Source organism: Nomascus leucogenys, chromosome 4 (assembly GCF_006542625.1).
Source record: "Nomascus leucogenys isolate Asia chromosome 4, Asia_NLE_v1, whole genome shotgun sequence".
Taxonomy (NCBI): Eukaryota; Metazoa; Chordata; class Mammalia; order Primates; family Hylobatidae; genus Nomascus; species Nomascus leucogenys.
In genome coordinates, this window is record NC_044384.1 from 99,544,475 (window position 1) to 99,568,312 (window position 23,838).

At 47.9% G+C, this 23,838-nt stretch overlaps 1 protein-coding gene and 1 pseudogene across 2 annotated transcripts; both read right to left on the bottom strand.

Annotated features, from left to right (window-relative positions):
- Positions 1 to 2,513: 2,513 nt before the first annotated feature.
- On the bottom strand, positions 2,514 to 18,757 carry ALAS1 (5'-aminolevulinate synthase 1). Of its 2 annotated transcripts, none has more exons than XM_003257155.4 (11): positions 18,583 to 18,757; positions 17,374 to 17,604; positions 14,113 to 14,340; positions 12,827 to 12,976; positions 11,925 to 12,147; positions 10,811 to 10,995; positions 10,084 to 10,263; positions 8,588 to 8,752; positions 5,269 to 5,537; positions 4,402 to 4,564; positions 2,514 to 2,804 (listed from the first exon to the last, which is right to left on the bottom strand). In XM_003257155.4, the coding sequence occupies exons 2-11, from the start codon at positions 17,570 to 17,572 to the stop codon at positions 2,644 to 2,646; spliced, it is 1,923 nt and encodes a 640-aa protein (XP_003257203.1). In that variant the 5' UTR covers positions 17,573 to 17,604; positions 18,583 to 18,757; the 3' UTR covers positions 2,514 to 2,643. The 2 variants fall into 2 exon arrangements, with proteins under 2 accessions (XP_003257203.1, XP_012353540.1); XM_012498086.1 differs by having other exon boundaries at positions 17,374 to 17,593; positions 18,583 to 18,755.
- A 3,306-nt stretch (positions 18,758 to 22,063) lies between these two features.
- Positions 22,064 to 23,615, bottom strand: LOC100598962 (annotated as a pseudogene).
- Between the last annotated feature and the right edge of the window lie 223 nt (positions 23,616 to 23,838).

Genomic DNA, 23,838 nt, shown 5'->3' on the forward strand with positions numbered 1-23,838 from the left:
GGAAAAGTCATTGTGGGTGGTGACGAGAGTTCTGAAGGGCATCACGTCAGAGGCCAAGCAATGGTGAGACTGCAAGATGGTCTGCCTTAGCTGGCATGCTCAGTGGGGGTCTCCTTGGGGACCCTTGTCTGAGTGACGAGAGGCAGCCACACCATGATCCAGGGGAGAAGCATACTGGCAGAGAAAGAATGGCTCACACCAGGGCCTGGAAGTTGCAGAGAACCTAGGTATTTGAGGCCCACAGTGAACAAACGAGGGTAGGATGGGAGACGGGTCTGGAGAACTGGATGGGGACATTGATCCCAACTTTGTCAGCCTGTGTGAGGAGCTTAGGGTTTTGTTTTGTTTTGAGATGGAATCTCACTCTGTCACCCAGGCTGGAGTGCAGTGGCATGATCTCGGCTCACTACAACCTCCACCTCCTGGGCTCAAGTGATTCTCTTGCCTAGCCTCCTGAGTGGCTGGGATTACAGGTGCATGCCACTACGCCTGGCTAATTTGTTGTATTTTTAGTAGAGAGGGGGTTTCACCATCTTGGCCAGGCTGGTCTCGAACTCCTGACCTCAAGTGATCTACCTGCCTTGCCCTCCCAAAGTGCTGGGATTACTTACAGGTGTGAGCCACCATGCCTGGCCTAGGGTTTTTGAGTCAGGGTCTTGCTCTGTCTCCCAGGCTGGGGTGCAGTGATGCAGTCTCAGCTCACTGCAGCCTCGATCGCCTGGGCTCAAACGATCCTCACGCCTCAGCCTCCCGAGCAGCTGGACTACAGGTGTGCACCACCACACCTGGCTAATTTTTAAATTATTTGTAGAGATAGGATTTCCCATTGTTGCCCAGCCTGCTCTCACAAACTCCTGGGCTCAAACAATTCTCCCACCTCAGCCTCCCAAAGTGCTGGGATACAGGCATCAGCCACCATGCCCAGCCTGAATTTAGAATTTAACCTGAGTGTGACTGGAAGACCCAGGAAAGTTTTCTGCAGGGTAGGGACATGATCTGATTTTATTTTTAAAAGATCTCTCAGGCTGCTCTTGGGGTGAGTTGGGCAGATGCCATATGGTGGCATGATGAGGGTGGTGGCGGAGGAGGGAATGAGACGTGGCCTGGCCTGAGATGCACTTCAGAGGTGGAACTTACAGGACTTGCTAGTAATGTGCATGTGAGGGAAAGGGTTGATTTCCACAGGAGAGGTCTGGGTGCCCGGGCAGATCATAAGGCAAGAAGAAGACCAGGCAGGGAGGGGCGGCAGACCCGGGGTGCCCTCCGTGCCTGTGTGGTTGGCAGTGCCTGTTTGACACCCAGGCAGAGATGGCAGTGCACAGATGCAGCTTAAAGCCCAGGCTGCGAGAGATTCCGTGGGGTGGGGGAGTTGAGTACAGTTAAGAGACGAGCCTGGTGGGGCCATCAACATTCACAGGAAGACCCACCCAAATGGAGCAAGGACCAGCTCATGAGGTAGGGGGAAAACAATCGGCAGAGGTTAGTGGCACAGACGCTTAGAGGAGAAGCTTCAAAAAGGCCAAGGACAACCACTGCAAATACCACTGAGATCCAACAAAGGAAGACAGAACTGGCCACTGGACTTGGCAAGATAGAGACAGATGTGAGAGACGAGCAGCCTTCCTAGAGAACAGAGATGAAAGGGCGACTGCTTAGAACAGGGGCAGCACAGAGGGGCAGGGGCAGCAAGAAGGGGGTCTAGACAGAGCGAGCTTATTTTTCAGAAGGGGGACAAAGCCTCTGCAGACCAAGGAGAATGAACTAGCAGAGGGGGAGAAATTCTGTGGCAAAGAGATGGCTGCAGGACCATGCAAGAAACAACAGGACCTGAAATACAAATGGAGAGAGGCAGGGTGAGGAGCACAAACCCCTGCGCTTTAGCTGGATGGGACACAACTACAGGTGAAGGAAGCCGACAGGCTGGAGGACGGGGTGGTGACAGACAAGCCAGTCTTCTGACGCCCAGACTTTCACAGGGAAGAATGGGGTCAAGGCAGTAGCTGAAAGTCGGGGGGAGGCAGCTGTAGCAGGACTGCTGGGCAGCACTGACTGTCCATTGAAGATGTGAAGTGAGAAGTTTAAAGTGAAACTGGCCGCCAAGGTGGTGTCACTCAAAACTGTTCAGTTGCCGGGTGCGGCTGGGTCAGCCACTGGATACAGTAGGCATGAAGGAGGTAGCAGGGTTCAAGCAGTGGGAGGTTCTGCCGCTCCTGCTCTGAAGCCATTACCAGAGCTCCAGTACTTTATTCAGTTTATTCATTCCTAGAATACAGACTGAACTTACAGGGATGATGACAATTATTTTTTATTTTAGAGGCGGTCTTGCTCTGTCACCCAGGCCGGAGTGCAGTGGAGCAATCATAGCTCACTGCAGCTTCAAACTCCTGGCCTCAAGTGATCCTCTTGCTTTGGCCTCCCAAGTGTTGTGATTACAGGTGTGAGCCACTGTGTCTAGCCAATGAAGAATTTTATTCAGTAGCCAATAGCAGAAAGAATCACCACTTAAGCAAGAATTTATTTCCAGGACTATGTTTTTACTATAGATTAAAATTTAATATAACTTAATTCACATATAAAGACAACTCTGAAGACTATCTGGATATGATAATGGCCTGGGGTTAAGTGGAATAATTGAGGTCATGCTCAGGCCTGAGCAGATACCAACTTGCTCAAGCCTGAGAAATAGGACTTCTCTCTTTCACTCATCACTTCAAAATGCAGTGGCCTCCTGCAGAAGTTGCACTCAGCTGAGGAATGCGGCTTCAGTTCCAGCCCCACTTGCTTCCATGTGACTAGCAGATTCTCTGAGGAGAAACAGTTTTTAAATATTAAAGGGAGTAATATACACAAGAGAAATGAAAACATATGTCCACACAAAAACTTGTACACAAATGTTCATAGCAGCATTATTCATCATAGTTAACAAGAGAAACAACCAAATGTCCACCAATAGACGGATAAACAAAATGTGGTTAATCTATACAATGGAAGGTTATTTGGTAATAGAAAGAAATGAAGTGCTGATGAATGCTACAGCATGGATGAGCCTTGCAGACATGATGCTGGAAGAAGGCAGACACAAAGGAGCACAGGCCGTATGATTCCACTTAGACACAAGGTCCAGAAAAGGCAAATCCATAGAGACAGAAAGACCCACGGTTGACAGGGGCTGAGGATGGGGAAAAGAGGAGTGACTCCTAATGGGTAGGGGCTTCTGAGGTGATGAAAATGTTCTAGAATCAGATAGAAGTGATGGTTGCATAACACTGGGAGTGTACTTAAAAATCATGGACTTGGATACTTTAAAAGGGTGAATTTTATGGTATGTGAGTTATATCTTTATTGAGATAAGGCTTTTATAAAAATTTTAAGGCTCTTATAAAAATAAATAAAGAGAAAAATAAAACCCAGAGTTGGGCTTGATTTCACAGGCCTGTAGGGAAGAAGCTGTTTCAACACCGCCACGTGACAGTTTAAACGCAGCATTTCCGACAGGACAGAGAGCCCGTGAGGAAGCTGAGCCATGCTGGTCGGGCTTGGGAGGGCAAGGTACCTTTGAGGCAGAGGTGACCTGTGGCTAACAGCCCCCTTCCGTCTCTGCCTTTAGGTTGGACATGGGTGGGGCAGTATAGAACCATGGGGCAGTTGAAAATATTAGCAATTCCTCTTATCAGAGGCGATTAGATGTGGGGTTATTCAAGGATTATACAACATCACGGAGTAGAGGGCAGTGGCGAAGACAAATGTGAGCTGGACTCTGGAGGGCCAGCAGGGACTCAAGCCTTCAGAGGCCTCTTCTCCCTGCAAGTCATTACCGTGCATCCTTTAGCCACGTAGACCACGGGGCACTGGGAACACTGAGCGGATTCCCAGGCTCCCTCAGAGCTCCCAAAATGACTCTCCACCCTCTTGATGTGAATCAGACAATAAATATCTTTTAGGGTTTTGAACCATTTGAGGGCATGCTTAGTTACTTGGAAAAAGAAGAAACAGGCCGGGCGCCGTGGCTCACACCTGTAATCCCAGCACTTTGGGATGCTGAGGTGGGCGAATCACCTGAGGTCGGGAGTTCAAGACCAGCCTGACCAACATGGAGAAACCCCATCTCTACTAAAAATACAAAATCAGCCAGGCATGGTGGCACATGCCTGTAATCCCAGCTACTCGGGAGGCTGAGGCAGGAGAATCACTTGAACCTGGGAGGCAGAGGTTGCGGTGAGCCGAGATTGTGCCATTGTACTCCAGCCTGGGCAACAAGAGCGAAACTCTGTCTCAAAAACAAAACTGAAAAAAGAAGAAGAAACAAATCTGAATGCCTCTGAAGGGCTTCAATTGTAAACACTGCAAAGACAGCTTTATGCAACTCCTCAGTGAGGCACCAGCAGCTCCCCAGGTACTCACCAAGGAAGTAGTTCATCATCTGGGGTGTGTGGTGAGGGGTGGGGGCAATCCGTAGGAGCTCTTCTCCCCGGGGCACCGTAGGGTAATTGATTGCTTGCACGTAGATGTTATGTCTGCTCATTAGTTCATCACAGACTTCTGTGTTTTTAGCAGCATCTGCAACCTAAGTTCAATGAGAGCAGAAGGTAAGGTCACAACAGAAGGACCACCTCTTAGCAGAGATTCTAACGAACACAGTCCCCACAATGCTCAGGCTCAAGACCAGACTGTAGCAACATACGCAAGCTTGGGGCAGAGAGAAAGCACTGCCCAAACACCTGTCATTTAAAAGGAGCCAGTATTGTTTCGTGAACACCAGAGAACCAAAACCTTATTAAAAAGAAATACATTTTTAATGAGAAAACACTGGTTCTTTTCATACCAGCAGACTCTCATACCCAGGATGTATAATCTAGATTCAGTTATACTAGCTGTATTCATTACACTAATTCAACTGTGACATCAACAGTGCTACCATTTGTAGTAGGAAGGGCAAAACCTATTTTGAAATTTACTAAGTAGAAAGCCATACTTCAAAGCTGGCCAAGCTCAGGCTTCTGGAGCTTTCTAGATACAAGCTCTGTGTTTACCCTGTTAAGGTCAGTGCTCCAGAGAGGGAACTTTTGCCCCAGCCTGCTGGGTTCAAAGGCTTTCTTCTCAAGGTGAAGTCAGCCAATGGCAGAAACATGACAGAGGGTGGCTGGCTATAACCCTGCCCTGGCAGTCGCCCCGCTGAAGCCCAACTTCAGGAAAGTATGAAGCAGAACATCCGTACATCATGTGTAGAGGCACACCCCACAGCAAGTCCAATCAGAGACAGGCCATTACCCGCACAGGGATGATGTGGCTGGGGCAGTGGACAACAGGGAGGCCGGCATCCATTAGCATCTGTCTCATGAGTTTGACGTTGCGCTGGTGCTGGCGGCGAAGCACCCGTCCCTCAGCGCTCTTCAGGATCCGCACAGACTCCAGGGCTCCAGCCAGCAGCATGGGTGGCAGAGAGGTGGTGAAGATGAAGCCAGCAGCATAGGACCGTACGGTGTCAATCAGAGAACTCGTGCTGGCGATGTACCCTCCAACACAGCCAAAGGCTTTGCCTGGGAGGAGATAGCTTCATTAATTACAGCAACAGCCTCTAAATGGACACAGCAAGGTGTTGTGGAGCCTCAAAGCACTGACTTTTCTCCTTATCTTCTTAATTTGTTCCTGGACTGATTGGAGTAGTCATGCACCGCATAAATGATGTCTCAGTCAATGACGACCACATATATGATGCTGGTCCCATAAGATTATAATACCGTATTTTTACTGTACCTTTTCTATGTTTAGGTATGTTTAGATACACAAATACCATGGTGTTGCCAACAGTATCCAATACAGTAACATGTTGTACAGGTTTGCAGCCTAGGAGCAACAGGCCATACCACAAAGCCTAGGTGTGCAGTAGGCTATACCATCTAGGTTTATGTAAGTACACTCTATGGTGTTTGCACAGTGATGAAATTGCCTAGTGATGCAATTCTCAGAACGTATCCCCCATCGTTAAGCAACGACGCATGACTATAAAAGGATATCTGATCTTCCTTTTTTTTTTTTAGAGACAGGGTCTTGCTCTGTCACCCAGGCTGGAGTGCAGTGGCATGATCATAGCTCTCTGCAGCCTCAACCTCCTGGGCTCAAGTATTCCTTCCGCCTCAGCCTCCCATGTAGCTAGGACAGCCAACCACCATGCCTGGCTAATTTTTTAAATTTTTATTTTGTGTAAAGAGGAGGCCATGCTTCGTTGCCCAGGGCTGGTCTCAAACTCCTGGGCTCAAGTGATCCTCCTGTCTCAGCCTCCCAAAGTGCTGGGATTCAGGTGTGAGCTATCGTGCCTGACTACTCATTTTTAAAAGGGTAAAAAAGCTAAGGAAAGTTACAAAAGGGTCTTGCCCAAAGTCATATGGCCAAGCTGGTGTCTAACCAGGATCAAAATGCAGGTCTTCCAATCAGACCTGAAACTTCAGTGACTGGTCCCAGTGTGCCCAAATACCCTGCTGCTGCCTCCCTTCCCACCATCTTATCCTCCTTTCCCTTTCTCACCCAGGCTTGCTGCTCTGACAGCCAGCACAGCTCCACTCCCCATGTCTGCACTGCATGTGCTCTTTGGAACAAGACTGGCTCTGCAGTGCTTGCACCATCCTCCCACAGCGAACATTATCCCAGAAGCTGGAATTTTACCCAGCTAAGGCATTAACGATTTTGGTGTGACTGGTGTTATTTCCTACTTAAGAACAAAACTCTTGACAATTAATGCATTTGCTAGACAAATATGAAAACTCAGAGCCTGTTAGGATTGATTTAGGGCCAGACTTGGTTTTCAATTCTCATTGAGTCCTTTTGTATAATTTACATCTCAAGTTTCAGGATTAAAAACTCCAGAAGAGGCCAGGTGCAGTGGCTCACACCTACAGTCCCAGCACTTTGGGAGGCCGAGGTAGGCAAATCACTTGAGCTCAGGAGTTAGAGACCAGCCTGGCCAACATGGTGAAACCCCGTTTCTACTAAAAATACAATAATTAGCCAGGCATGCTAGCGTACACCTGTAGTCTCAGTTATTCAGGAGGTTGAGGTGGGAGGATCACTTGAGCCCAGGAGGTGGAGGCTGCAGATAAGCTGTGATCACACGTGGGTGACAGAGTGAGAGCCTGTCTCAAAAAACAAAAAGAACTCCAGAAGAGTCTTCATAGATCTTAATATTACATTCTATAATTAATGTTTTTGCTAAAACCACATGCAAAGCTGGGTTGGTTCAACCTCCTATGGTACAAAGTTTCTCTCTCCAGCCTTTTCCATCTGACAATGACCATATCTTCAAAGAGCCCACATCAGGAGACATCCTTAAAAGAAAAGAGCCTCTGGCCAGGCACAGTGGCCCACGCCTGTAATCCCAGCACTTTGGGAGGCTGAGGCAGGCAGATCACGAGATCAGGAGATTGAGACCATCCTGGCTAACACGGTGAAACCCCGTCTCTACTAAAAATACAAAAAATTAGCCAGGCATGGTGGTGGGTGCCTATAGTCCCAGCTACTCGGGAGGCTGAGGCAGGAGAATGGCATGAACCCGGGAGGTGGAGCTTGCAGTGAGCTGAGATTGTGCCATTGCACTCCAGCCTGGGCAACAGAGCGAGACTCCGTCTCAAAAAAAAAAAAAAAAAAAAAAAGAAAAGAAAAGAGCTTCTTGAATTAGGACAGATGATCAGGTGCTTTTCTCCTGGTAGGGGTTCCACCCTTAGAACTCCCAGGCTTTCTGGGTCTGCACTAGGTTCTCATACCCCTTGACGGTGCTGAAGGACACTTTTTAAAAAGCCTGCCCTTCCTTTACCAAGCACAGGCTATAAACTGGCATTTTAGCTAACTGCTAGATGGGTTTCCAACTGCCTTGCCCACTTTTGAAGGCTTAAAAAAAACACCTTCAAATTTATGTAACTTTCATCTCTTTAGGGTTCTCATAGGTTCTCAGAGGGAATGTCTATAGTAACTGTTTGCATACAACTTATTTACCTTCTCCACACAAATTTTGATTTAGGTCCTATTGTTTTCTCCATTATATTGATGATGAAACTGAGGTATAGAAAGGTTAACTACCAACTCAAGGTCACACAACTAGTGAGGTGGCAGGACTCCAAAGTCTAGCTCCCACCTACCACGACACATAGCCTCTGTATGAGGAAGCGCAGAGGAAAACCAGGATGAATTAGAATGTTCCCACATGGCAGGCACAGAGCTCAGCACTTCACAACACCTGAACCTAACAAGTGCTCCAAGAGAAAAGTACTAGAATTCTTTTTCTTTTTAAATAAGAACAGCCTGAGGCATAGAGTACAGGCTCTTGCCATGGCATGTGGCTAGACCCACGACTATGTCTGAAATGAGCTCAGATGGCAATAAATGGTCTATCTGTGTGTTAGGCTGTGGGATTTACTTTGATTCTAAGACCCATGCCTCCATGACCCAAGGGATTCCACTAAGCTGGGCCAAAAGAAAGAGTGGCCCAGGCTTCATATGCTGTCAGGCTGCCTCCTCACCTGATCCCAGTTAGACTAGTTAGTCCTTGGCCTTGTTAGGATAATGGAATTTTAGTGTATGTAATGCAATGTATACATACCAAGTGTTCCAGAAATGATGTCCATTTTTGGCATGACTCCATCCCGATCCCCAATCCCTCCGCCTCGAGCCCCATACAGCCCCACTGCATGGACCTCATCCACGAAGGTGATTGCTCCAAACTCATGGGCCACATCGCACAGCTCTTCCAGTGGGCACACTGCCCCTGAGGAAAGACCACAGACTGCTCTGAAGAGCTTGTCACTTCAGAAATTTCTGTTTTGGTTAGAGTCAGAACAATGTAAACTTATATTCTAAGGTATCATTTTCAATATTGGAAAGAAAATGAACTTCCTCCAATTTCTAGGTTACCTGGGGTCCCAGAGCCTAGTAAAAGCCAGAATAGAAAATCCACTTTCACCCAAATCTATTTAAAAAAAGTCCACCAATTACAAATCTTGGCAGAATGCAATACTACACAGCAATAAAAAAAGAATGAGACCATGTCCTTTACAGCAATATGGATGGAGCTAGAGGCCATCCTAAGTGAATTAATACAGGAACGGAAAAACCAAATATTGCTCTCACTTACAAGTGGAAGCTAAACATTGAGAACACATGGACACAAAGAAGGGAGCAACAGACACCAGGGACCTACTTGAGGGTGGAGGGTAGGAGGAGGGTGAGATCAAAAACTCCCTATCGAGTACTATGCTTATTACCTAGGTGATGAAATAATTTGTACACCAACACCCTGTGACACATAATTTACCCATACAATAAACCTGCACATGTACCCACTGAACCTAAAAGTTGGAAGAAGAAAAAAAAAATCCTGGCAGAAAGGAAAAGAAAATTAAAAAACACAACAAGCCGGGCGCGGTGGCTCACGCCTGTAATCCCAGCACGTTGGGAGGCCAAGGCGGGCAGATCACAAGGTCAGGAGATTGAGACCATCCTGACTAACACGGTGAAACCCTGTCTACTAAAAATACAAAAAGTTAGGCCAGGTGCGGTGGCTCACACCTATAATCCCAGATCTTTGGGAGGCTGAGGCGGGCGGATCACAAGGTCAGGAGATCGAGACCATCCTAGCTAACACGGTGAAACCCTGTCTCTACTAAAAATACAAAAAATTAGCTGGGTGTGGTGGCGGGCACCTGTAGTCCCAGCTACTCAGGAAGCTGAGGCAGGAGAATGGCGTGAACCCAGGAGGTGGAGCTTGCAGTGAGCTGAGATCGCGCCACTGCACTCCAGCCTGGGTGACAGAGCGAGACTCCGTCTCAAAAAAAAAAGAAAGAAAGAAAAAATTAGCCAGGTGTGGTGGCAGGTGCCTGTAGTCCCAGCTACTCGGGAGGAGAATGGCGTGAACCCAGGAGGCAGAGCTTGCAGTGAGCCAAGATCGCACCACTGCACTTCAGCCTGGGCAACAGAGTGAGACTCCGTCACAAAAAAAAAAAAAAAAAAATTAAAAAACACAACAAAACACCATACTTTTAAAGAGTTCAGGCCTAGTTTCTCATCTTAGGTTTCAGAGGAACCTCTACCCACACTTACCATCCATTGAATGGACAGTTTCAAATGCCACAATCTTGGGGACTGAGGGGTCAGATCTTTGCAGTAGTTCTCTGAGATGGCTGACATCATTGTGGCGGAAGATGTACTTTGGCACTCGGCTGTTTCGAATCCCTTGGATCATGGAGGCATGGTTCCCAGAATCAGAGTAAATCTCACAGCCTAAGACAACAAAAATGCTATTTATTGCCATGTCATCGAAGACAAATTATTTCCTAGAGAGAGACAATAGACTTTTCCTTGGAAATGATGCTTTGAAAATGCCTAGTAGGAAAAAGACACTGTGTGCCAGTTTCTTCCTGGCAAAATAACTAGTTGGTGCTTCCCCCGTGAGAAGGCCCAAAGGTGTAGAATAACCTTGTGGCAGGCAATTAATCTGCTCTTAAATCTGACTGCCTCACTCCAAACTCAATCAAGAGCTAACTAAACGATTAAGAGACTTCTCCAAAGGATCATCTTAGAATATAAAACATATTTGAGGCAATTAGCTCAAGGACGAGACGTTTCAAGTTTGAATTTTCACTGGTATCACGTTCTCCTGGAACCCATAATGTACAGTTAGCATTTCATGCTTGACCCCAGAACAAATGCCCAGATAGGATTATGATTTTCAATGGAGAGGTTCTAGTAAGCCTTCTTTGTTGCCAATATTCTTGTTATTACTAAGAAACCCAAAAAACTCTAAGGCACCCATGCCAGGCTTCCTTACCTGGCATCATCTTGGCCAGGGTGAAGAGGGTTGAGTCATTGGCCACAAAGCACGAAGAAAACAAGAGTGCGGCATCTTTCCCATGGAGGTCTGCCAGCTCCCTCTCTAAGTCCACGTGGAATTTACTAGTTCCAGAAATATTTCTAGTACCACCTGCCCCAGCACCATGTTGTTTCAAAGTGTCCCTGTTTAAAAATACAAACAAACAAAGCCAGAAAATAAAGCTCATGGTTCTAAACACCATGTGAATTTTTTCCTCTTTCAAGGATCCAGGAGACTGAAACATGTTGATGTAGCAACTCTCTCACTGTGAAACCTGGGGTCAGAAATTTCAACTGATTTCATCTTCAGACTAGGTGGGACAAGGTGTCAATGCTAGGGTGATGATACCTCCAGGAATCATCAAGAACAAGTGCTCATTTAACAGTCAGTAAGTGCTTGGTATTAGCTGAGTTTCTTTTCTAAGAAACTAAGGTTTATTTTCTCTGAGAAACATTATTCTTTCCAATAACATGTTAGCTTAAGAAAAAGCAAACTCTAGAGGGACATCCTGGATGGTGGTTACCCTCTGCAAGCCAGTCATGTAATGTTAGGATACATCACTATCATTAAACCTCAAACCGAGATCCTCCTTAGCAAGCCTTTGGAGAATCTGGCAAGCAACTCTCTCCAGCATCCCTAGGATGGTGAGCCTCCTGAAGGACGAGTGATGGGATCTACCATCCTTTTTAACAGGTCTTTTGAAGTAGCTTTTTCTCTAGCGCTGCTAGATTCATATTTCTCCACTCACAGCCACATCCAGGGATGTCTCTGTGAAAGGCTGCCTGGTGTTAAAGGCACACTCACTTGCAAAGTGATAGAAAGTGGACTGACGTGCGTGGTCGTTGAGCCTATAAGCTTGAACCCTCACAAGCTAAGGGGCTCCAGCAGCTACCTGCATATTAGAGTTCCTTTAAAAGTAATCTGTAGATATTTTTCAGAAGCTAAGAATAGTATTTTGCTATGGCACACTTTCAGCTACTGAATGTTCCCTCCATAAAAGATCCAACCCCTATACATCATCATTGGCTTGCCAAATAACACCAGTAATATTTGAAAGCCAAGGGCTACTTACATAACTGCCCCACAAACCCGTGGGTGGCGACTCATTCCTAGGTAGTCATTACTGCACCAGACTGACACCTGCTTTTTGGTGATGAGGGAGTCTGAATAGTCATCTGCCATGGGGAAGAGGTGTGCTCGCCGGTTCACAGTTTTAAAAACTCGATAGGTGTGGTCATTCTTTTTCTCATCAATTTTTTTCTCAAAGAAACGATCATACTGAAAAGTGGAAACAGCTAAAAATTGAACAAAAGACAGTACAGAATGATGGTTGTGAAACACAGCTGCGTTTTGGTGAAAGACAACAAGTCTCAGCTTGGCAACTGAGGGAGATTCTGGGCAGCTTATTTGATGTCCTCATCTTGTAAGTAAGAAAGACTGTATGTCGTGTTTGGCCCAGTGCCATGTGTAGACGGTAGGTATTAAAGGACAGAAGGCAGGCTACCGACAGCGCCTGTAGTCACCACAACCAAAAGCACCTGCTCACGCAAGCAAGGGATATGGCTTTCAAGCCTCAACTCACCATACATTTTTTGTTTTTCCTAGAGACAGAGTCTCTCTCTGTCATTCAGGCTGGAGTGCAATAGCATGATCATAGCTCACTGAACCTTGAAGTCTTGGGCTTAAGCAATCTTCCTACCTTAGCCTCCTGAGTAGCTGGGACTATAGATGCAAGCCATCATGCCTGGCTAATTAAAAACATTGTTCTTGTAGAGATAGTGTCTTGCTATGTTGCCAAGGCTGGTCTCAAACTCCTGGCCTCAAGTGATCTTCTCCCGCCTCAGCCTCCCAAAGTGCTGGGATTATGGGTATGAGCCACTGTGCCCAGCCTCACCATGCAATTTTATATTTAATCTAATGTACATTTAAATTATAAATTCTCTCCTACCTCAGGCAAATAATGAGGAGACTTACATTTTGGCAAGTTATCTTGAAGAAGATGAGACACTCTTTCTGGTCTTTGCTTTTGCATGATGTCCTGGAAGTTCTTCAGCAGTCCACTGGGATCCCCTCCATCGGTTTTCACACTAACCACACTGGGGCCTGCTGAGGTTTCAGCAACCTCTGGAACAAAAGTAACAAGAAACAAATGGGACCAACTTTCTATTCTGAGTTCACAATATCTTCCAAACATATTGTCAAAAATGGCTTATGGCCTAGTTCACAAAAAAGGCCAAGCATAACCAAAGTTAGTTGTAACTGAGTGTACAAAGCATCTCTTCTATTTTAGTTACTGTAATGGCAGACTCTTGGTGTTGTTTTCAGAGCTACTGGCCAGCTTTAATGAACAATAAAGTCCAAAGCTTTCTTGCTGGTTGGCATGTTTTATTCACTCCACTACATCCCCACCCGAATCCTAATCTCAATTTTCTTTTTTTTTTTTTTTTTTTTTTTGAGACAGAGTCCCATTCTGTCACCCAGGCTGGAGAGCAGTGGCACGATCTCGACTCATTGCAACCTCTGTCTCCTGGGTTCAAGCGATCCTCCCTCCTCAACCTCCTGAGTAGATGGGACTATAGGCATGTGCCATCACGCCCAGCTAATCTTTGTATTTTTGGTAGGGATGGGGTTTTGCCATGTTGGCCTGGCTGGTCTTAAACTCCTGGCCTCAAGTGATCCACCTGCCTTGGCCTCCCAAAGTGCCAGGATTATAGGTGTGAGCCACTGGGCCTAGTCCTAATCTCAACTTTCTTCATAGAAAACAATTTTGGCCATATGCATAATTTCTGCTGGTTAGACTTTTGGGGAGCCTTGAGTTCTCTGCAGATATAGCCACACCTATATATTGTGGAGTTAAGGTTGCAATTCAATGACCATCAGTAAGACACACAGCTTGGGAGCCCTAGGACCAGCACTTACTGCAGTAAAACCATTGTTTTCTATCTTTATCCTACCAGATGATGGGAAAGACCAAACGGACAAAAGGCAGCTGGTGGCAGCTCAAGACTGCAGGTTATTTTCAGAAATTAAGTAGTAACTATAAAAGCTGGTCACATCCTATACACGCACCAGAAAGAAAGTCCCACTTTCGCAATACAGTCCCTTGACTGTCTATCTTGAAGACCTTCCTCTCTGGCCCTAAAAGAGGAGGGTGTTTCCATAAATATTACCCTAATAATAGCTCATACACAAATCTGAGGGCCCAAAAGAACTAAAAGGACCCCTTCACTACCACTGATGGTTCATAACTCATCTTTTACCTTTCCTCACGGCATTCATTTCCTGCACATCCTCCTGAAGCTCAAGACTGGCTTTGCAGAAGACACTGCTGCCTCTCTGATTCATCTGTGCTGCCAGGAAAGGGCATTTGCTTGCAGTGCCCTGGCTTGCGGCAGGCCAGGGGTGTCCAGACGGAAGCTGCATGCCATCTGGACTCTGCTGGGATCCATCAGGAGTCTGCTGGACCTTGGCCTTGGCAGTTTTGTCTTCTGAGGGAGGAAATGGAAAAAGTGAAGCATCAGATCTGGTTGCACAGTGTGTAAGAAAACCACTTCTTTCTTTCATTGCCTCAAAGATAAACTTAATACTTACTCTACCCCACCATCCAGACGCAAGTTTTTTTTTTTTTTTTTTTTTTTTTTTTTTTAAGATGGAGTCTTGCTCTGTACCCCAGGTTGGAGTGCAGTGGCATAATCTTGGCTCACTACAACTTCCACCTCCTGGGTTCAAGTGATTCTCATGCCTCAGCCTCCCAAGTAGCTGGGATTACAGGTGTGCACCACCATGCCTGGCTAATTTGTGTATTTTTAGTAGAGATGGGGTTGTCCATGTTGTCCAGGCTGGTCTTGAACTCCTGACCTCAGGTTATCCACCTGCCTTGGCCTCCCAAAGCGCTGGGATTATAGGCGTGAACCACTGCACTCAGCCACAAGCTTATTTTTATTAAGTTCTGCTAATCTCTCTAGTTTTTCATCTGCTTCACAGGAAACAATGCTTCTACGAAGAGTTAACTGGCACATTCCAGTTGCCTCTTAAACCCATAGTATTTCTCTTCATAAATCCAAAAAAGTACCATTTTCTAGTTTTAGACAACTTGGAATCCTTGAGTTGGATCATTTCCAGTAATTTCTACCCCAACTACACTCAGCTTATTTTATGAGAGGACACACTCTGTAAGGTAAATGGAAATATTCACACACATTTTTTTCTCTGCTAACATTTTCTTTTCCTTTTTTTTGAAACAGGATCTCACTCTGTCAACCAGGCTAGAGTGCATGGTGCAATCATAGCTAACTGCAGCTTTGACCTCCAGGCTCAAGTGATCCTCTCACCTTAGCCCTCCAAGTAGCTTGGACTGCAGGTGTTCTACTGCGCCCAGCTAATTCTTTTATTTTTTATTTTTTGTAGAGACAGAGTCTTGTTATGTGGCCCTAGCTTCTATCAAACTCCTAGGCTCAAGCAATCCTCCCGCCTCAGCCTCCCAAAGTGCTGGAATTACAGGCATGAGCCACCACATCTTGTCCCTGCTGACATTTTCTAAACAGATTCTTGACAAAGAGGCTTGCTGTTGCTTAACATAAAAGCTATTGGTTTTCATCTAAACAAAAGAAATTAGACTAAAACTTAGGTCTTTAGATTGCTAATAAAGTAAGAAAAAATAGGGGTATATCACATTCACATACCTCATCTACTTTCTCATCTAAATTCATCAAAGTCTGCTGACTTAACACAGTTGGCTGGTAATTATCTTTCTAGTTACAGTGACTTCCCTCTCCCCTTGAGCAAATTCATTCACCTTCTTTCTAGAAAAGTCTTTCTTCATCATTTTGGAATACTCCTGTGAGTCATTGGCTAGCCTTTCCTATAATTTGGGTAAGGTGTCTCAATACAGTTTTCATTAAAATCTTCTATAAAGGAAGGCCAAAAAAATTATTTTGAAGTTAATTTCATTTATTATAAAAGTAACACATATTCATTAAAGTCTAGAAAAAGAAAAAAAATCCTATCATTTAAAACATAACCATTGCAAGCATTTTGGTAAAAAAGACATAACTAACTCTTGAAAATAAACCCTACAAAGGATTAAATCCTTTTTGCTTAAAGAAAAAAAAAATTTCTTTTCTTACAAGCCCACACCCAGAGAACACGCCTAAGAAAAACCTCTAAAATATTCTCTAGGATTAAGTGGAACCTGAAAAGCTTTGTTCTCTCCTATCAGAACCAGAGCAAACTAAATTCAACTCTACTCTCTTTGTTAAAAACAACAACAACAAATGTATATACAAATAAAGATACATGGCATGATCTCAGCTCACTGCAACCTCCACCTCCCGGGTTCAAGCAATTCTCATGCCTCAGCCTCCCAAATAGCTGGGATTACAGGCATACACCACCACATCCAGCTAATTTTTGTATGTTTTGTAACAATGGGGTTTCACCATGTGGCCAGGCTGGTCTCGAACTCCTGGCCTCAGGTGATCAAACCGCCTCAGCCTCCCAAAGCGCTGGAATTACAGGAGTGAGCCACTGCATACAGCTAGGATAAATTTGTTTTTAAAAATCACTAATAAATACTGTACAATTTCACTTATATGAGGTACCTAGAATAGTCAAATTCATAGAGACAGAAAGCAGAATGGTGGTTGCCAGGAGTTGGGGAGAGAGGAATGGAGAGTTACTGTTTGATGGGTATAGAATTTCAGTGTGGGAAGATGAAAAAAGTTCTGGAGATGGATGGTGGTGATGACACAACAATATGAATGTACCACTGAACTGCACATTTTTAAGTGCTTAAAATGATAATTTTTCTTGGGCATTTTACCACAATAAAACAAAAACTTTTAAGGAAAAAAAAACACTACTTTTAAAAGCCAAAGGGGCCAGGCACGGTGGCTCACGCCTGCAATCCCAGCACTCTGGGAGGCGAGGCAGGTGGATCATTTGAGGTCAGGAGTTCGAGACCAGCCTGGCCAACAAGGTGAAACCCTACTAAAAGTACAAAAATTATCCGGGCGTGGTGGTGCATTCCTGTAATTCCAGATACTTGGAAGGCTGAGGCAGGAGAATCGCTTGAACCTGGGAGGTGGAGGTTGCAGTAAGCCGAGATTGCATCACCACTCCAACCTGGGCGACAGAGCAAGACTCTGTCTCAAAAAAGAAAAAATAGATAAATAAAAAGCCGATGGCCAAATGTTTAATGAGGGAAATTAGAACATTCCAATTTAATATTTATGTGAACGAGGCACTGAGGAAACACTAAAACCCCAACAGACACTAACATGCAATCCAAAAACCCGTAATGTGCAACACTGGCCACTGTTTCACCTTTAAAGATGGAAAAGCTAAAAGTGCCTACCCTTGGGGCAACAATCATATGAGATAATCTGTGCTCAGAGCCCAGCCTGCACATAGCAGACCTCTGTGAGTTGAGTGTGACCCTCACCACCACTGTGGGGACTGCTTCTAGTCTACCAATGAGCACAAACACCCATACCTGCTCCTTCATTGTCAATGACACTTACTCTCACTGGCCGGAGGGGTTTCTTTGATCTGTTGATAGTGTACTGCTGCAGTGGACAATGCCCGAGGGGCTGGCTTGGCCCCGACTTCCATCATCTTGGGGCAGTTTTGAGCATAGAACAACAGAGATTTGCCTGCTTTCTGCAGAAAGGCCTGGGGGACTCGGGATAAGAATGGGCAGCGGCGAACAACAGTCTCCATGTTCAAGAAATATGCTGGCTCCTGTGGAAAGACTGATGATGAGTGACATCAACAGTTGTTAATAATCAGGCGAATATCACCGCAAGCTCACTGGATTCAGGTGTCAACTGCAGTTTATATAAAGGGTACCCTGGAATACTAACACTTCTCCCTCAAAAATGCCTAAGGACAGCACCGATGTGAGACTCAGCTAAGGAATGGTGACCACACTTTACCCGGGTCACCAGCTTCTTCATTCCCCAGCGCTACACAAAGGCATCTGCAAAGCAACTTCACCAAATGAAGTAAATACTGACAGTACATAACCAAGGGGGCGGAAGGATGGGGGAAACGTCAAGAACAGGTTTGGGAGGCCAGAGGTTTCTTAGGGAGATGCACAGTGCAGATAAGACATCTTGGCTTACATCTAGCTGGAGAAGGGATGGTAGGGAAGAAGCCACTCATCCATCCAGGCAGGGAAGACTCTTAGGGATCCTGACTTTCTCCTGGTCCCCACATCCCCTAAACCCGAGGAAGGGGTCCAGCAGGGTCCCGAGTCCCTGAAGCTAGGATTCCTCCGCGGTCGTGTCCCCACAGCGGGAAGAACTGGGCATAACTGAGAAAGGAGGGGCATAAATGAGGGTAGGGGTATGAGGGCCAGCGCCTTGGGACTCACTGGGGAGCGCAGGGGCTTATAAAGTCGAGGGAGTTGAGTCTGGAGAAAGAAGGCAGTCCTCCGGCAGTGGGGGTCAGAGGTGACCCGCGGTCGAGGTCTCGAGAATGACGGGAGGGGTATGAGAAGGGAATTCTAAAGCGGCGGGTTCAACCGGGAATAGCCGGAAGGGGCCGAAAGGGGGAAACTGAGGCGGCCGTCTAGGCAAAAGATCTGGAGGATAAACGCTGACCTCAAGGCGGTGGGTGACTGGGACAGTGGGGGATGGGGTCCCAGCTCCCGGGGGAGCGGTGTCCCGGCTGGCAGGATACCCCGGGGCTTCCTCGGCCGGCGCCGCACCTACCGCGCGGGCCCTCACCTGCACTGGGGACTCTGCAGAGGCGGCGGCGAAAGAGGCGGGCACTCAAGCCGAGAAGTCCAAACGAAACGTTCGTTGCCCTTGTCCGGGAGTAGTCTCAGGCCGCGATCGCCGGCGCCTTAATATACAGCGGGAGTGACCGCTGCGCCTGCGCCATGGGCGCTGCCTTCTTCCGCGCAGGCGCGCCGCGTAGCCCTCGGCGAGCCGGAGGGGTGGGGCAGAGAGGGCCACTTCTTGGGCTCTGCGGATATCGGTGCCGCCGGGAATTCCCCGGCTCGCCTGCTGGGAGTAGGAAGCGTCAGGCGGCGGGCGGACGAGGTCTCTTTTCCCGACCTCATCCTGCACCCTCATGCTGCCTCCCCACCAACTAACCTGGGCTTCAGAACCCCACGCCCCGATTGTGGGATATAAAATGGCAAGGTCCAGGCGAGGTGCCGCTAGGGCCAAGTTGGGGGATACAGGGTTGTTAAGCTGGGTGTCTTGGACATGGAGGAAGAAGGAGATCCACGGGGTTCTGGGCCGGTGTGTTAAGCAGGATCCATCCCACCTGCGGCTTGCTTTGGAAACTGTGAACAAGGGCTCCCCGGAGGAGGTGGAGCTGGCTGTATCGCCCACAGATGGAGTGGTCCTGGCAGGATGCGGAAGAAGCGAGACACTCAGCTGGAAGCGGGACACTCAGCTGTGGCACTTTCTGGTCTAAGATGATCTAGAGGGGACAGAGGAGCAGGGCTAGGATGGAACCCATCCACTCCACAGCTCTGAGCACTTGGGGAGGAGGGGAAGGCACAGGGCCTGTCAATAGCGCATAACAAATATTAGCCACTATTTTTATTTTCCACCCAGGGTTGTCTGAAGCCCCTTGCTGGCCACCCTGGGCACCAGCAGGGTGGCTTAGGCCTCCATCCCAAAGGTCAGCATTGGACCATACCTCCATTGAGTTTCCCCGGTACAACACATGAAGAGTAGGGCTTGGCAAACCCCTCTCAGGAATGCCAGTCTGGCTTCCTTGCTCCACACCCTTCCCAGCTTCGCTTGGGCTGTGTTGGGCTGGGCATGTGCCAGGCTCAAAGGTACTCTCCTCCATTCTTGAGGAAAGGGCCTTTGAGGGTATTCCTTTCCCAGCTGAGCATTAACAAGAGGGACAAAGTCCAGAATGATGGTGACTAGGGTGTGTTCAGGTACTTTGCATTTCCGTCTCTGAGCACCCAGCTGGTTGCAAGGCAGGTGAGGTGAGTCTCCACCTTCAGAGGAGGCACCTGGGTTCAGAGTGGCAGTGGGACCAGTCCAGGATGAGGGCTTTGGTCTGAGAGCTCGAGACCCAGTTCTGTGCCATTCAGCCAAGAGATCCTGGGCAGTGCCCATCACCCAGAGAAGATGAGAGAAAAAAGGTCAGCACTTGGACTTGGACCCAAGTGCAGCTGGAAGTGAGAACAGAATAAGGATGATATTGAGTGCTTTGCTCATTTTTGGGCCTTGCTTTCCTTATCTGGGCAATAGGATCATAATCCCTGAAATGCCTGCCTCACAGGTTGTTTTTGTTGTTGTTGTTGTTTTGTTTGTTTGTTTGAGACAGAGTCTCCCTCTGTTGCCCAGGCTGGAGTGCAGTGGCACAATCTCGGCTCACTGCAACCTCTGCCTCCCAGGTTCCAGCGATTCTCCTGCCTCAGCCTCCTGAGCAGCTGGGATTACACCACCACGCCCAGCTAATTTTTGTATTTTTAGTAGAGATGGGGTTTCGCCATGTTGGCCAGGCTGGTCTTGAACTCCTGACCTCAAGTGATCACCCTCAGCTTCCCAAAGGTCTGGGATTATAGGCATGAGCCACTGCACCTGGCCCTCACAAGGTTTTTTTGGGGTGATCAGAGGCAAAGCCAAAGCAGAAAGAACTGGATAGTGGAGTTGGGCATGGGTTTCAAACCCAGCTCTGAATCTTACTTGGCCATAGACTTGGGCAGGCCACAACCTCTTCAAGGCTTGGTTTCCTGATTTGTAAAGCTCTCCCAGCCCTGCCACTTGTGGCTGGCAGGAGGGTCAGGTGAAGTCCTGTGTGTCAGAGGCTTATTGTTTAAACCAGCAAGTCCCTAGGCCTCTGGGAGTTTCCTGTTTAATATAGAGAAAGATTGGGAAACAAGGCCGACTCACATGGAAAGTGAAATAGAGTGTCGTAAGCAACTCCAGATGGAGAAAGAGGAGGAGGCTATTACTCCAGCAGGCGCTGAAAGAGGAGGATCCCAACCATGAGGAAGCCTTCCAGAAGAGAAGCGGGTGCTGGCTGGAAGGGTGGATCTACATGCGACTGGGAGACTGTGGGTGAAGCCTTGGATGGAAAAGGCTCAGCCCTGTAGGGGTGGTGGTTGGGGGTGAGTCAGCCCAAATAGCTGGGCAACGGGAGTACGGTCAGGACCTGGCGCCAAGAGGTCAGACCAGAAAGGCCCTAAATGAGCCACGGGATTTCCCAGTGTCAGGGCCCAAAGAACCACCCCCAGGGTACTGGTCAAAATGCAGATTCCTGGGCCACACTCCTTTGATTTTGACCCAGAAATCTGCATTTTAACCAGCTCACCTTTCTGATGAGGTAAGGGTGAGGTATCTTGGGATATGTTTCTTGAGTGGTTCAAGGTTTGAGACCTTGAAGGGCAAGGCGTAAGCCATGAGTTCTAGTCCTGACTCTGAGATCTTGAGCAAATTACCTCATGCCCTAAGTCTTAGTTTTTGTGTCTGTGAAATGAGATGACCCCACCTGCCTCAGTGATGAGTCTGGGTGGGCCCTATTCTGCTCCAGTTGTGATCCTTCTGGGCCTCTTCTTCCCCCCTCCGCCCACTCCTCCTCTTCTTCTTTCTTTTTCTTCTTTTCCTTCTTCTTCGCCTCTCACTCCTCCCTTGTCCTTCCCTCCTTCCCCATCTTCTTTTCCCTTTCTCTCCCTTTTTCTCTCTCCCTTACCCCTCCCTCCCTTTTCCCTCCTTCCCTCCTTCTCCCTCCCTCCCTCCCTTCCTTCTCAGAGCTACAGTATAAACTCATCTTATCACTCGCTCTGGCCCTGGGCAGCTAGAGTTGAGGCAAGGTTAGGCCCCATCCCAGGGATGACGCTGGGGCCTTTTTTCCCTCCCACCCAGTCTGCATCATGGCCATCGTCACCATCACTATCACCGTCAGGGGCTGCTGCACATAGTACCCACCCAATGGTCAAGGCAAAAGGAAAATGTCAACCCCAGCCCCTAGAATTCACCCTTTTTATTCTGGGCCCCAGGAACTATTTTTATTTTTATTTTTATTTTTTCTCCCTTAAATAGCTGTTTATTAGCAATGTGCTAGAAAGGGTGATGGAGTTAGCATTCACAGAAAACACACACCACTGTCATGAGGGAGGCAAGAGCGCGGGCAAGCCAGCCTGGAGCCCCGAGGAGGGGTCCCCCTCTTCAAGACTGTGGGAGGGGATGGGGCCTGGAGTGTTGGGGGGAAGCCTGGGAACACCTCCGCTTACTAGGCGTGGTTAAAGACGAAGAGAGACTCACTGGCAGCAGCCCCGGCCTGACCGCTTGGAGTGTACTTTCCTTGACAGGCGAGGCTATTTGCCAGGGCTCACTTGACATACTCCTCCTGCACAGCCTTCAGGTTCTCCTTCTTCCTGCCCCAGGCCTTCAGGGCAGAGGCCTGCAGGGCTTAGCTATAGGAGAAGGTTAGGCCCCAGGGCTTCAGGAGGGGGCACTTGTTAATGGCATTGAGGTTGATGGACACTTCCTCACTCTGGCCTCCAGACAGGAAGGTGATCCCACGGACAGTGGGGGGCACTGTGCAGTGTATCACTTAGTTTTTGTGTCTGTGAAATGAGGCTGACCCCACCTGCCTCAGTGATGAGTCTGGGTGGGCCCTGTTCTGGCCTAGTTGTGATCCTTCTAGGCCACTTATTCCCCAGAGTGTAGCGCTTGTGACAGCTGCCATGGCAATCTCCTTGTGAGAAAACTTCTGGATGCAGGCATGTCCTGGGGTGACCATACTGGACTTCAGCAAGGTGCCTTCCAGGTAGATGTCATGGTCTCTCAGAGCCTTGTAGAGCAGCCACACCTTCTCGGTTACATACTGGCAGTACTACAAGTTATGGTCCCCACTGGGGAGGATCTCAGGCTCCACGATGAGCACAATGCCATTCTGCTGGCAGATGCTGGCATAGCGGGCCAGGACATTGACACACTGGCATTTTCTTTTCTTTTCTTTCTTTCTTTCTTTTTTTTTAGGTGGCATCTCACTCTGTCACCCAGGCTGGAGTGCAGTGGTGCAATCTCAGCTCATGCAACCTCCACCTCCCAGATTCAAGCGATTCTCCTGCCTCAGCCTCCTGAGTAGCTGGGACTACAGGTGTGTGCCACCATGCCCAGCTCATTTTTGTGTTTTTAGTAGAGATGGGGTTTCACCATGTTGACCAGGCTGGTCTCAAACTCCTGACCACAGGTGATCCACCTACCTCGGCCTCCCAAAGCGCTGGGATTACAGGCGTGAGCCACCGTGCCCAGGTGTTGTTGGCATTTTCAATGATGGTGAGGGCTGAGGGGGTGTGTTTCCCAATCTTCAGCACATGATGCCACTTGGCAAAGTGGGCTCCATCCTTCTTGTATGGGGCACAGTGCTCAGACAGCCCATCCAGCCCTTGGGTGGTGGTCTTGCCATTTGCCCTTTCTAGGGGTACCACCCCCTTGTCTACCTTGATGCCCACAACACTGCCCTTGGATTTGATAACTTGGAGGAAGGGATGCCCATCATCCGCCTTTTGGTACAGCGTCTCATGGAAGAGGATGACGCCCTTGATGCAGGGGTTCACACGGTTGTCAGCTGTCAGCCACAGCTGGTGGTAGAAGCACTGGTTCTCCTCGGTATTCTCGGTTCCAATGGACTGCAGCCACTTGGAAATGCTCCCAGTGGACTCATCTGCAGCCAGGATGCCCTTGCCCAGAGCCACGATGCGATGAGTGATATCAGACAGCTCCTTCTGCTCTGGGGTCAGCAATGGATATTGGTAGGGCATGGTACTGGTGTTAGCAAGTTCCTGGCACAGGAGAGGGGTGGGTTTGCAGGGTGTGGTGGTGGAGGGTGGCAGGCGGGCGAGTGGACTTAGGAGAGAACGCAGCACTCGTCACCAGGACCCCTTCTCCCAGGAACTATTTTTAGCCACACTCCTCCAAGAAGGTGAGGTAGCTCAGTCTGGCAAACCTGCTGCTTTCTTCTGGGCCTCAGTTTCCACATCTGTCAGCCAAGCAAGAAAT